Here is a 14187-nt window from a genome sequence, read left to right as displayed (position 1 = left end):
TGAGATATGTCTATATTATAGAAGTAACTCCTGTCATTTATCAATGGAAAGGTTCAAATCTTAAAAAGCCCTAAATTCACAAATAATACTGTTTATAAAACCATTAGTTTTATCTTTAAGTTTAAAATATGAACCAAAGACTTGACTTTCAGGTTAAGAACTCCAAAACTTCAGTTAATCTTCAAAAGAAAATACAAGGAGGATATAAAATATTTAAAGATAACCCATTTTTATATGTTAGAAAAATGCTATTTGTTTACCCCACTTTTACCCTTCTGCTGAGTCATTTGTTTAAAATAGTTAGCTAGTTCTATGTTCATATTCTAAGGAGACAATGAGAATAAAATCCTGATTAGAATAAAAATTACTGATTGATATCAGAGCTTCTCTTATCCCTCTCCAGCCCCACTAGCTTTCACATGCTTATGTGCATTTTCCTCACTAATTACTATTGTTGAAACTCTAACCTAAAAATAAAATAAATTCTCTTGACACTGTTGCTCTGCTTCCTTGAAAGATTAACTTTGAAGATATATCACATATTGATCAAGAACACAATATCTCTTTTTAGAATAACATTTAAATTTTGCTAGAAATGTTTAACTATCCACATAGACATGTATTGCAGTAACTTTTTCAGGCAATTGCCACTAAGTACATCGTACCAACAGGCATTCTTAAAGTCATGCACACGGCACTGTGTTTCTATGGTTCAGCAGTAAATCCACCATTTATTGCTTTTTGTCAAAAGTAAAGGTCCCCGTTCCAGTTTTTCACAAAATTCATCCATTATAGGACTAGCTCTCCTTAGAGATTATGTGTCAAAAGTCATATTATTTTCTCTGATATGGCTTTCTTTTGTTTTCAGTAACACCTGAAAATTTGCATTTTTACATAGCAATACATGGATTTATGTATTTTAACTACCTTACAATTTTTTAATTCGCTTCTGGGAAGAGAATTTTATTTTATTTTATTCTACATGGGAAGAATCTAATTCTCTGCTGCCCTTAATAGCAGCTTCAGTAAATGAGAAAGAAGGGACAGCCCTGGACTAGTGAGGAACTGAATTACAGCAGTCAAGGATGGGGCATTTTGTTTAGTTCCGGTTGCTTTCAACACCAAGTCTCATGGTGCACGAGTTGACTCTGAATTTAGTCTATGTGTTTGTATTGCACTTAATCACTTCCCTTATCCCTCAAATAGATACCCCTTCCAGGCCTTCTAATTTTGGCCTGCCTGCCTTTCTTCTCTGCTCCCTTCCTTCCTTCCTTCCTTCCTTCCTTCCTTCCTTCCTTCCTTCCTCAAATCCCCCCCACCAGCACACTCATACACACACACAGAGTAGTTTTCAAACGGAGATTCTTTCAGATGGATTAGCCTATGCTCACACAATTAAATCTTAAACTCAAAAAGAAAAAAATCCCAAGTTACAATATTTATGTAAAATAAATTATATAAGCTACCTTTATTCCTTACAATGTCAGTCACTTTTTGAAAAATTGATATTTTCCCAAGCCAAACTAGTCTCAAATACTTGTGTGGTGAATTCACATTCTTTCTAGTAGATACAGTGTTCAAAGCAGAGTAAAATATCTTTCAGCCCACCAAAGCAGATATTCCCCACAGCCCAAGAGGGTCACCACGATTCTTTCTCAGACTTAAACTGTGAAAGAGATCTTCGTATTTTGCTCATGGAAATACCTTTAAATCCTCAAAACTATACTGTTAGCACTCTCTAGTATCTGATTTTATCTAAGCAAGTTGGAAAAACAGCATAAACTGACCAGATACAGGGGATAGAGCAGACTAGAAGGAACTTGCTATCAAGGGTTAGCAAAAGTCATCCTCATACTAATATTTGAGAAAATGACCCTCAAATGTTTTGGTGTTTTTCTCCTACCACCTAACAAAGACAACCTATCTTCTAGAAGCATGTCCATCATCATGCTTTATCATTGTGGGTATTCAGTACACACTGAGAGATGACTTTAAGCCGATTTTTAAAGGGTTAGGTTAAATACAGTGGGATAGTCTAATTTCCAGGCGGAGGCAGTAAGAAATTTGAACAAAGCTCTCCAGTCATGTTTCATTTTTGAACACCATGGGGAAGGTAGGTGTTTTCCCAGCTGGAAGGAAGGCCTCTCCAGTAGCTGGAATCCTACAGCAGGGCTAGATGTGGGAACTTGCGTATCTGGCTTCTGTCTCCCACGCACCTCCTCATCACCCACACATAGGAAGTATCTCACAGTTATCTGTATCTGTATCAAAACTGCGTTCTCAAGAACAAGTAGACCAACATGCTTATCTCTGAGTCTAGTATAGCTAAGTGATGTTCAATTCAGTTCAGTCACTCAGTCGTGTCCGACTCTTTGTGACCCCATGGACTGTAGCACACCAGGCTTCCCTGTCCATCACCAACTCTTGGAGGCTACCCAGACTCATGTTCATCGAGTCAGTGATGCCATCCAACCATCTAATCCTCTGTCATCTCCTTCTCTTCCCGCCTTCAATCTTTCCCAGCATCAGGGTTTTTTCCAGTGAGTCATGGCCAAAGTATTGGAGTTTCAGCTTCAGCATCAATCCTTCCAATGAATATTCAGGACTGATTTCCTTTAAGATGGACTGGTTGGATCTCCTTGCAGACCAAGGGACTCTCAAGAGTCTTCTCCAACCCCATAGTCTAAAAGCATCAATTCTTTGGTGTTCAGCTTCTTTATAGTCCAACTCTCACATCCATACATGACTGCTGGAAAAGCCATAGCTTTGACTAGACGGACTTTTGTTGACAAAGTAATGTCTCTGCTTTTTAATATGCTGTCTAGCTTGGTCATAGCTTTTCTTACAAGGAACAAGCGTCTTTTAATTTCATGGCTGCAGTCACCATCTGCAGTGATTTTGGAGCCCAAAAAAATAAAGTCTCTCACTGTTTCCATTATTTCCCCATCTATTTGCCATGAAGTGATGGGACCACGTGCCATGATCTTAGTTTTCTGAATGTTGAGTTTTAAGCCAACATTTTCACTCTCCTCTTTTACCTTTATTAAGAGGCTCTTTAGTTCTTCTTTACTTTCTGCTATAAGGGTGGTGTCATCTGCACATCTGAGGTTATTGATATTTCTCTCAGCAGTCTTGATTCCAGCTTGTGCTTCATCCAGCCTGGCATTTCACATGATGTACTCTGCATAAAAGTTAGATAAGCAGGGTGACAATATACAGCCTTGATGTACTCATTAAGTGATGTTAATGTTCCTTTTTCTTTTCAAGAACATACTTCTTTGATAATGGAGACTAGGCAATTAAACATCATTCTGTTCTGAATCCCATTGCACAGTATAATGAAGCTGAACCTAAGATATCATTTATAATTCATTACTGTGAATTCAGTGTCCCCAGAACTGCTCAAAATGCTTCATAAATGCTTTCAGTGTCAAATGAAATGCCACCAACTAAGTTTATCTTATCTTGGAGACTAGCCTGTTTGTTTGAAGAAAAGGATAAACAATAAGTATTGTATCTTTTTTGAGGAAGAGATATAGCAAAATCTCTACAAGCCAGCTGACTTTGGGAGAAGAGTGAATAAGTAGAAAAAGCCGCTTCCAAAAGCTGTGTTAAAGAAATATCATTTCAATTATGTTTTGCTCAGTCTGTTGAGATTAACTGCTTATACTGGTTCAACTTACCAAATATTGTTTTCTAATTTTTCATGTCACCCTGCCTGTGAAGACACAATCTAAATGTCAGAGGGCAGACAAAAGTATTTATTGATATGCCACTTTATTTTCAGACACTTAATTGACATTCATCATTAAACAGTTGTGTGACTCATAGTAGAAGCATTTAATTAAATTTTAGTGAAATAGTCTTTCTCATCCAGAGCCAGGAAAATTCTTTCTTCCAGAAATCAAAAGATGATTTCCTCTCACATCAAAATGAATCATTAAGTAACTCTGAACCAAGATAAAATAGTTCACCACTATGGATCCTTTTGAAATACAGGCTCTCTCCCCTCATTTCAATATCTTCTTTATTTAAAGATTATTTAATTAAAACCCTTAGAGAATTAGTATACTAATAGACAGTATAAAATAAAAGCAAGAAATAAATAAAAGTATAAACAGGTGATTGAAAATGACACTCCATGTGGTATCTTGATACAAATGCTGAGACTGCTTTGATTCTGTAAGATTATAAAAGCAAAGGAAAGCAAGCCTTATTAAGGAAACAAACAATTCTCCTTTATGTTAATCTCAACATTAGCTCATCTGTTAATAAGAGTAGGAAAGTAATTCTTTGCCAGTAGGTGGTGCTTTTGTATAAAACATCACTCAAAGATAAGCTCATTTCTAATTTTGTATCTCTTTATAACTTGAACCTGAATCGCATCTCCGAAAAACCAAGCCCCAAGTTATTCCTCTTTTTCCTTTGAAATATATACCCATTTTCTCACTGCTTACAATGACAGTTTTAGTACTGAATACCATCTGACTCTCTTCATTGGAAAGTGACATAGTTACCTGCATGCATAGGTGGGTTTGCTCTCCTTTGTTTTAAATAGGTATGTCTATGGACTATTCTTTACCTCCACTCTCCTCTGAAAAAGAGATGTCTGCTCCATGTTGACAATATGGGCTACTAACACTGACTCTAGCCGTGAATGTCAGTCCACTTAGAACATAAGAACAATACAAGCATCTTAAAATTGATGTCAGCAGTATTACTATGGTTTATACTGATCAAAGTCATTGTGATTGCTAGTCTATGCCTAAAGCCTTAATGCTTTTCCCTTCACAACCTCAAGTATCAAATTCTCCCATATTTTGGAAGAAGGGCAAGTTATGCTGTCCTGAAATTAAGGGGGATTAAGGGTTATAAACACCATAAAACCACAGTAAATCCTTCTTTACAACATGCCTCAACTAATGACAATAATAAATTAGAGGAGTGGTCTCCTTAGTATCTTTAGCAGGGAGAGACTAGCAATAGTTTTATTCAGGTAGTTGTGTGTAGTATTTTCATCCCATGTAACTGAGAAAACATGAAGAAAGTCAGATTCTCTTAACAGTTTTAGTGGGGCAGGAAGTCTGAGTGTTTTTAAGCCAGTACTGAAAATTTCCTTCCCCATTTTTCCCCCTCCCAAGCTTTTCATCAGAAATGCTTATGGGTAGCATTTTATGGATTCTATTTATTTGAAATTTGAATTCTCTTCACTTTTTCTGAAGACTAGGCAACTTAATGTGTGTATTAAAATGAGGGAAACATTTATATCCCTAGTAAGCAATTTACAGTAATTTTCAAACACAGGTATTACTGAATCAAAGAAGTCTTAATTCAGAACCTAAACCCTGTATCGTTAACTCTTGGATGATATTTTGGAACTAGTCTGGGGAGAAATTCTAGAGACATAGAAAATGCTTTTTCCAGGGTGTCTTGTTAAGAGCTTCCTGAAGCTGTAACCTGTACATTTAGGGAGACTAGAGGTATCATTCAGAGGCCTGGACCAGTTAAACGAAGTCATTATTACCAGGCAAATCAACAAAAGCATCCCAATCGCTCGAAGAAGGCGATGCCCCCAAGTGCTTTCAAGCACCTGGCTCTCCTCCCCTGGGCATGCTCTGATGTCGCTGCAAATCTTTAAGCTGATGTTTTATGTAATTGTGAGTTCCTGGGGGCTCCAGGCCTCCTCAATCTGTAACTGGGTTTCCTTTCCTCCTACAGAGCTTGCACTAGCACTCATTTATCTCAGAGTTCAAATCTCTCCCTGCCTTCTACTCAAAGCCTCAACATCAAGTCAGAACCTGTTTCTCCTCCTAGAGACCGTACCACCACCCCTTCGAGATACCCACAACACACGCGCCACGAGGCGGGGAGATCTCCTGTTGACAGCTTGAGCAGCTGTAGCAGTTCCTACGACGGCAGCGACCGAGAGGATCACCGGAACGAATTCCACTCCCCCATTGGACTCACCAGACCTTCGCCGGACGAAAGGGAAAGTCCCTCAGTCAAGCGCATGCGACTCTCTGAAGGATGGGCAACATGATCAGATTATTACTTAATAGTTTTTTTTTTTTTCTTGCAGTGTGTGTGTGTGCTATACCTTAATGGGGAAGGGGGGTCGATATGCATTATATGTGCTGTGTGTGGAAAAAAAAAAAAAGTCAGGTACTCTGTTTTGTAAAAGTACTTTTAAATTGCCTCAGTGATACAGTATAAAGATAAACAGAAATGCTGAGATAAGCTTAGCACTTGAGTTGTACAACAGAACACTTGTACAAAATAGATTTTAAGGCTAACTTCTTTTCACTGTTGTGCTCCTTTGCAAAATGTATGTTACAATAGATAGTGTCATGTTGCAGGTTCAACGTTATTTACATGTAAATAGACAAAAGGAAACATTTGCCAAAAGCGGCAGATCTTTACTGAAAGAGAGAGCAGCTGTTATGCAACATATAGAAAAGTGTATAGATGTTTTTGGACAGACCCGGCAAAGGGTGGCCACGGTTAAACGTTAGGAACACACCAGGTCACCTAATACCCACCCCGAGAATGCTCACAAACCTGCAGGCACATCCTTGACGTATGGCACTCATGAAACAAGGATCGATGACCATTAAAAGAGGACCATACCTATTTTTAAAAAATGTGGAGTTTGAGGGCTAACGTATTTAATTAAATAAATAAATAAATCTGGGTCTGCATCTCTTATTAAATAAAAATATAAAAATATGTACATTACATTTTGCTTATTTTCATATAAAAGGTAAGACAGAGTTTGCAAAGCATTTGTGGCTTTTTGTAGTTTACTTAAGCCAAAATGTGTTTTTTTCCCCCTTGATAGCTTCGCTAATATTTTAAAACAGTCCTGTAAAAAAACCAAAAAGGACTTTTTGTATAGAAAGCACTACCCTACCCAAGCCATGAGGAACTCCATGCTTTGCTAACCAAGATAACTGTTTTCTCTTTGTAGAAGTTTTGTTTTTGAAATGTGTATTTCTAATTATATAAAATATTAAGAATCTTTTAAAAAATCTGTGAAATTAACATGCTTGTGTATAGCTTTCTAATATATATAATATTATGGTAATAGCAGAAGTTTTGTTATCTTAATAGCGGGAGGGGGGTATATTTGTGCAGTTGCACATTTGAGTAACTATTTTCTTTCTGTTTTCTTTGACTCTGCATACATTTTATAAGTTCAAGGTCAGCTGTCAAAAGGATAACCTGTGGGATTAGAACATATCACATTGCAACACCCTAAATTGTTTTTAATCCATTAGCAATCTATTGGGTCAACTGACTTCCATTGTATATACTAATTAGTTTCTTTCATGCTATTTTTTGTTTTTGTTTTTGCATTTTTATCAAATGCAGGGCCCCTTTCTGATCTCACCATTTCACCAAGCATCTTGGAATTCAGTAAGTGAATAAATACCCTAAACTTGCCCATATCCTAAATTTTCTGGTTGGTTTTCAGCCTAGAATTTGATAATGCTTTTAAGAAATATGCCCAGAATAGAGAGCTGTGTCGGGGCACATGTCCTGCCAATATAGCCCTAGAAACAAGTGATATGGAGTTTGCTTGATGCATGAGTTATAAATTCCCACAGAAGAAAAATGTGAAAGACTGGGTGCTAGATAAGAAGGAAGCAGGAAAAGGGATAGTTGCTTCGTCATCCGTTTTTAATTATTTTAACTGACCCTCCACAATCTTGTCAGCAATATAGGACTGTTGAACAACCCCGATGTGTCAGGACCCCCAAATGTCACTTCTGCATAAAGCATGTATGTCATCTATTTTTTCTTCAATAAAGAGATTTAATAGCCATTTCAAGAAATCCCATTAAAGAACCTCTCTATGTCCCTTTTTTTTTTAATAATGATGACTCTTGTCTAATATTCGTCTATAAGGGATTAATTTTCAGACCCTTTAAAAAGTGAGTGCCATAAAAAAAAAAAAGTTGATATCTATTGTTTAAAAGAGATTTCAGTCTAGGAACGATTTTTCCTTCTCTTGGAATGTGAAGATCTGTCGATTCATCTCCAATCGTACACACTGACATGCACAGCAAAGAAGATGAGACAGTAAGACTGACACTCTATACCAGGTGTAGGGCATTTCTGATCCATTGTTTTCTTTTTCTTGCGTAGTTGCTATGTGTTTCTCCTTGTAAAAGGCTGCCACTGGGTGGCAAAAGCCAAGAGACCTTACTAACGAGGCTATATTTTTCTTAACTTGATCTGAAATCCACAATTAGACCACAATGCACCTTTGGTTGTATCCATATAGGATGCTAGCCTGCCTTGTACTAACGTTTTTATATACTAAATCAAACAAGAAAAACTCTATCAACCATTTCATCTATCCCACTCCTCAAGGTATCCATGAAACACAAAAGAAAAACATTTATGCAGAGGAAAAACAGAAAGTCATCCCTAAAAACACACACATTCACACGCAGGGGAAAAAACTAAGGAAAATCATTCTCCTCACCATAGACTTGATCCCATTCTTAACAATCCATCCTTACAACTTGATGTGTATAAAATATGCAAACGTCACAAATGTTGTTTGTCATTTCTGAACACTTTATCAATAACTTACCACTGGGTGGGAAAGGGTCACTATGTGAAAATATGAAAAAATAGCCATATTAATTTTTTTTACCTGCAATTTGCCTCAGCAACAAAGAAAAAGTGATTTTCTAAATGCTGAAGATAAAGTAAGCTCAAGTACCAGCAGAAGCCTTGGCTATTCATAGCAGGTCTGACAATAGTTTTATAAGAACATGGAAAGAACAGAATCACTTGAGAATGGATGCCAGTCATCTCTTGTTCCCACCACTGAATTCATAGAAAGTGGTGGCAAGACGGCAAAGGGATAATCTGAGAATATTTTAAAGATGATTTAATGAGAAGAAGCACAATTTTGATTGTGATGAGTCACTTTCTGTAAACATCGCTATCTTTGCCCTTATCTGTAATTTACCATTTGTTGTATTTGCAAAGCTAGTATGGTTTTGGGTTTTTATCATGGTAAATCCTTTGTATTCAGGAGTTTAGGGCAGAGCCCTGAGGGAGTATTATTTTGCATAACCCATCCTAGAGCAACATTTTAGGCAACATTCTTCATTGCAAGTAAAAGAACCATAAGTGGCATTTTACACAGCTTACAAGTATTGTTATATCTAGTCCTATTTTAGAAGATTTTTTGGTAATATTAAGCTTAAATACTGATAACACTGATGCAATATCTGCGAGCTGCACAACCTGTATGCATTGGTGCATGGAGGGCTGTTCATTTCAACCTTTTTTAAAATTGTGTTTTTTAGTAAAATGGCTTATTTTTTCCCAAAGGTGGAATTTAGCATTTTATAATGATGAATATAAAAATACCTGTCATCCTCAGATCATTTTAAAGTTAACTAAAGATTTTTTAAAATTCCAATACACTTTTTAAAAGAATGTCTGCCCTCTCACACTTTTATGTATTTATTTTTCCTACATACCCATCTTTTAATTTAGAGATAGCATTTTTTTCACCCCCTTTATCCTTGTGTTTGTTTTTCCAGAGAGTAAATGCTTTGTATTTCTTTCTTTCAAAAAAAAAAAAAAAGGTGTTGGTTTTTTTTTTAAAGAAGCAGCCACTTGAACCCTCAATAAAGGCTGTTGCCTAAGCATGGCATACTTCATCTGTTCCCGTTCGTGCCATCTGCTGTGATGTCGTCACATATATGGCATTAATTTCCTGCCACTCCAGATCTTTTGAAGATTGATGGAATACTGGTGTCTGTTAGAATGCTTCAGACTACAAGATGTAATTAAAGGCTTTCCTTAATATGTTTTAACCAAAGATGTGGAGCAATCCAGGCCACATATCTTCTACATTAAATTTGTCCATTTTGGTTATTTCCACAATCGAGTATTGCATTTTGCCTTCCCTGTTCATACCTCAAATTGATCCATACCTCAGTTTAATTCAGAGAGGTCAGCTAAGAGACGGATCCCATTGTGGTTTGAATGCAGAACCAGTGTTCTCTTTGAACGAAGCCGCCCTGGGTCACTGTAGGCATAGGACTTGGATTGCTTCAGATGGTTTGCTGTATCATTTTTCTTCTTTTTCTTTTTCTGGGGACTTGTTTCCATTAAATGACAGTGATTAAAATAGCTTGTAAATGAGGGCATACAAGCATTTGCAACAAATATTCAAATAGAGGCTCACAGCGGCATAAGCTGGACTTTGTCGCCACTAGATGACAAGATGTTATAACTAAGTTAAACTACATCTGTGTATCTCAAGGGACTTAATTCAGCTGTCTGTAGTGAATAAAAGTGGGGAATTTTCAAAAGTTTCTCCTGCTGGAAATAAGGTATAATTTGTATTTTGCAGACAATTCAGTAAAGTTACTGGCTTTCTTAGTGATGCAGTGTCTGTGGTGCATTTTTTTTTAATGTTTGGCTGTTGAAATGTATCGCACTTTCTCTTGTTTTCTTAAAGCAGCTTTTCCCACAAGCACAAGTGAGCTTTCTAGTCTTCAACTCAAAATACTCAAAAGCCAGGGCATTTGTATTTTGCAGGGACGGAGAATGTGAATTGGATCTCTGCTCTTGGGGTTATGCAGGTATACACCTAGTATGGGAAGTTCGGGTTTCTCATCAAGTGATTGAACTCGTTATCAAATCAGTCCCCTGATGATCTTTGATAAATTACTTCAATACATACACAGACTTTTCCAAAAGTCATTGTGCAAGGCAACCCCATGTTTAAAGCACTTCCAGACTTATTTTTCTTCATCAGAAAAGTGTTTTTAACCCAAAGCGGTTGAAACATAGGCATCTGTCTCAGTATTTGAGAGAATTAGTGGATCCATCCATTTTTAGAAACCATAAAGTATCTCCATTGGTGAAACTTAATTATAATTTCTACAGGAAATGTCCTTAGATCACCATAGAGATTAATTTAGGAACTGAAAAGGAAGTCAGGGAGGCACTGGCCAGCCAACTCTAGAACTGTTCTCTTTATCCATTGTCAGCAAACATTTATTAAGCAACTATTAATATGTAATCTGGGGCTTCCCAGGGGGCTCACCTGGGTAAAGAACCTGCTTGTAGCGCAGGAAATACAAGAGACCATAGGTTCAATTCCTGAGTTGGGACGATCCGCTGGAGAAGGGCATGGCAACCCACCCTGGTATTCTTGCCCGGGAAATTAAGTGGACAGAGGAGCCTGGCAGGCTACAGTCCGTTGGATTGCATAAAGTCAGGCACAACTGAACAACTCAGCACAGCACAGCACACGCGTAACTCATGTGGCAGATTCCAGGATGAATGAAGATTAGCTCTTGCTCTTAATAAACTTAGAACCTAATAGGAGATTAAAAGACAAAAAATGGGTAGGGTGGGAGGAAGGCCCGGATGGAGAAGGACAGGGTGGCTTTGTGGGCCCAAGACCTCTGCAGTCCCACGTGGCCCTCCACTTTGCTTCTGTGGCCACCATCTGGATAATCTTTCAGTTTTGTAAGTGAGGTCATTTAGGACGATAGAGCATGGGTGTGAGCAGAGGCGATTCGCAGAGACAAACGTGGAAAGTTTGAATTGTAGTAGCTTGAGAGGCACTTTGTCCTTGCTCTTTAAGAAAGGACATTTTCACTTTGCAGTGAGCCCTGGGAATTACTGGACGAGAGCGACCTACAAGGAGGAAATAGCAGGGACCACGGCACAGGGATGGGAGAGCAGGAGATAAGTTTGCAGGAATGGTGGCCCACCCTGTTTATAGTATCTGTAGGTGTTGGAGGAGGTTGTGGAGAGGTCACAACAACTAGTTGATCAGAGAGGTGGACTCGGGCAGCTCCTCACCCCCTGCCCTGTCCCTGGAAGGTACATTCTGCCCACAGTGGGGGCCGTTTTCAAGAATCCAGCCTTGAGAGAGCAAGGTGGTGTTGAGATCATCTGGACAGTACATTGATGAACCCAGTTAAGGCCTCTATCTAACCTTTTAAGGGAATTCCCTGGTGATCTAGTGGTTAGGACTCAGTGCTTTCACTGCCACGGTTCCAGCGTCATTCCCTGGTCAGGGAACTAAGATCACACAAGCCGCATGGCCAAAAAAAAAAAAAAAAAACCCTTTGAAGGTTCTGGTGGGCGGGTGCAGAGATTCACTTGTATTGCAGCCACCCAAGACAAGCCTGCTATGTAAGTTTCTTTACTTAGTAAACTTGCCACCCACCCGCCTGAAGTGGCCTGCCTCTTTCTTTGCTCTCTCCTTCCCCTCTGTGTACAGAGGCAGGCAGGCTCCCACAACACTGCAAGAGTTGGTTGGGTGTCCAATTATACAATTGCAATTTTAAGAAGTCTAGGATTTTAGAAATGAAAGATTACAAGAGATGGAATTGTTAAAGTAGAGCAAATGATCAGGTTTATGGTAGGAGTGATGATGGATAAGGAATTTATAGTTTCATGCTTAAATGCTGAGGAGCCCAGTAATGTTCAAATTGGATAAGGAGAAGTCATTGCTTTGCCAGGAAGGTAATTAATTCAAGTTTCCAGCCTGTGGAGTTTGAGTGATATCCAAGAAGAATATGAGAATTTTGTAGGTATAGACTTGATCTCAGTTAATCTGAAAGTAAAGTTTCGGATGCTACTAACAGGGAGGTGATGGTGAAGGCTACGCCTTTGAATGAGTGTCAAGGGGAAGGGCAAGGGAGAGGGGAGAAGTAGGCTTGGAAGGGAATGTTGCAGAGGAGAGGCCTACAGAGAAGGGACAAGGTCAAGAAAAAAGGAAAACCCAAAAGTGCTCTCAAGGCAAGAAGAGGTTTCAAGAAAAGAAAAATCAGCATTCGACAGTGTCCAGTGCTTTATTGCGGTCCCAGAGGAAGAAAATCAAGGAAGGGTGATATCTGAGAATAACTCAGTGGTTTGGGAGAGAGGAGAGACCACAAGAGCTGGCCTAGCAGATGTGAGATTTTTGTTACTGAGTCTAACCTTGCTCTGCTCGCCAAACAACAAGCCAATGAATCAGACAAGGGGTTGAGGCAAGGAAAAGACTGTAATAGGCGAGCTGGCTGACCCAGAAGATGGCAGGCTAGCCCCTTGAAAAAACCATCTTCTGAGGGTCTGGATGCCAGGTTCTTTTATAGATCAGAGATGAGGGAGGTAAGGAAGCAAAGTAAAAAGGCCTTTAATTTTACAAGCATCTAGAATGGAAACCTTAGGCAGGGGCTGTGTTAATTTCTCCCTTCCTGCCATCTATAGGTGGACAGGCTTCTGACAAAGGCACTTTAGTGCAACAGGCAGGCAGAGGGGCAGGATTCTCTGAGGCGAGCCATCCTGTATGATTGTAATAACAAAAGCAACGAAAAGCAAGTCGAAGCATGGAGTCAGAATTGGCTTCTCCTCTGCAACAATTTCTGGCAGCAAACATAAACTAATCTACGATATTTGTGGTTAAGAGAGCAGACATGAAGGGCTAGCAGGGTAAGGGTCAAGGGAAAGGCCAGGTGGAAACTGTCTGTGTCTGTAGACTGGAAGAGACCTAAGGGAGCAGAACACAAACATGAACCTCCCTAGCCAAAGCCTGGAGGATCACGCTTTGTGTCCCACGGGTCCAATTTGGATGTGGCCGTTTTATTTCAATGATGTTTGGGAGTCTGGATTGAATAGAGTTATTGAACTTGATACATGAAATCGACCTAAAACAGAGCATCTGAGTTTTCACTTTGTGAATTGAGGAAGTCCTTTTTCCATTTTGTTTACATATTATTACGGTTTCTTTTTACATGTTATCCTTACAGACAGACTCTGAAGCAAGATCCAGGGATGGGAGAGGAAAGTCAAGCTCACTTCCCCACTGTGTGTTTCCCTTGAATTCCCACTGTGTCTATTTGATATCTCCATCATCAAAAATAAGGCTATTCTTTTAACCTCTCCTCTTCTAGGTACAGTCTCTTTCCTGGGGGACCTCTGCCTGAGAGTTATGTCGTGGTCCAGGCGTGAGTTGGAAAAGAATTTCCAGACATGAGACAGAATGAGAGGGAAGTAAAGTTTATTAGAGTGAGAGACACTGTTAGAACAGCAGGCCAGCTCAAGGGAGAACCAACATTGAACAGGGGTCCTTAGTCCACTTTCATACCCAGGGTACAAGGAGCAGGATCAGGTCTTGCAGATCATTTGCTGATTGGATGAGGCATGCAT

At 38.9% G+C, this 14187-nt stretch overlaps 1 protein-coding gene across 50 annotated transcripts in view; it reads left to right on the top strand.

The window, feature by feature from the left end:
* The window catches only part of MEF2C (myocyte enhancer factor 2C), a 178324-nt gene extending 167904 nt beyond the window's left edge, over nt 1-10420 (top strand). For 25 of the 50 annotated variants that reach the window (XM_060415296.1, XM_027969167.2, XM_060415267.1 and 22 more), the window contains one exon: nt 5719-10420. In XM_060415296.1, coding sequence (XP_060271279.1) covers nt 5719-6040 — 322 coding nt within the window. In that variant the 3' untranslated portion in view covers nt 6041-10420. 50 annotated transcript variants of the gene reach the window in all.
* The last annotated feature ends 3767 nt before the right edge of the window (nt 10421-14187 follow it).

Source organism: Ovis aries, chromosome 5 (assembly GCF_016772045.2).
Source record: "Ovis aries strain OAR_USU_Benz2616 breed Rambouillet chromosome 5, ARS-UI_Ramb_v3.0, whole genome shotgun sequence".
Classification (NCBI taxonomy): Eukaryota; Metazoa; Chordata; class Mammalia; order Artiodactyla; family Bovidae; genus Ovis; species Ovis aries.
Note: the sequence above shows the minus strand (reverse complement) of the source record. Positions and strands in the feature narration are given on the sequence as shown.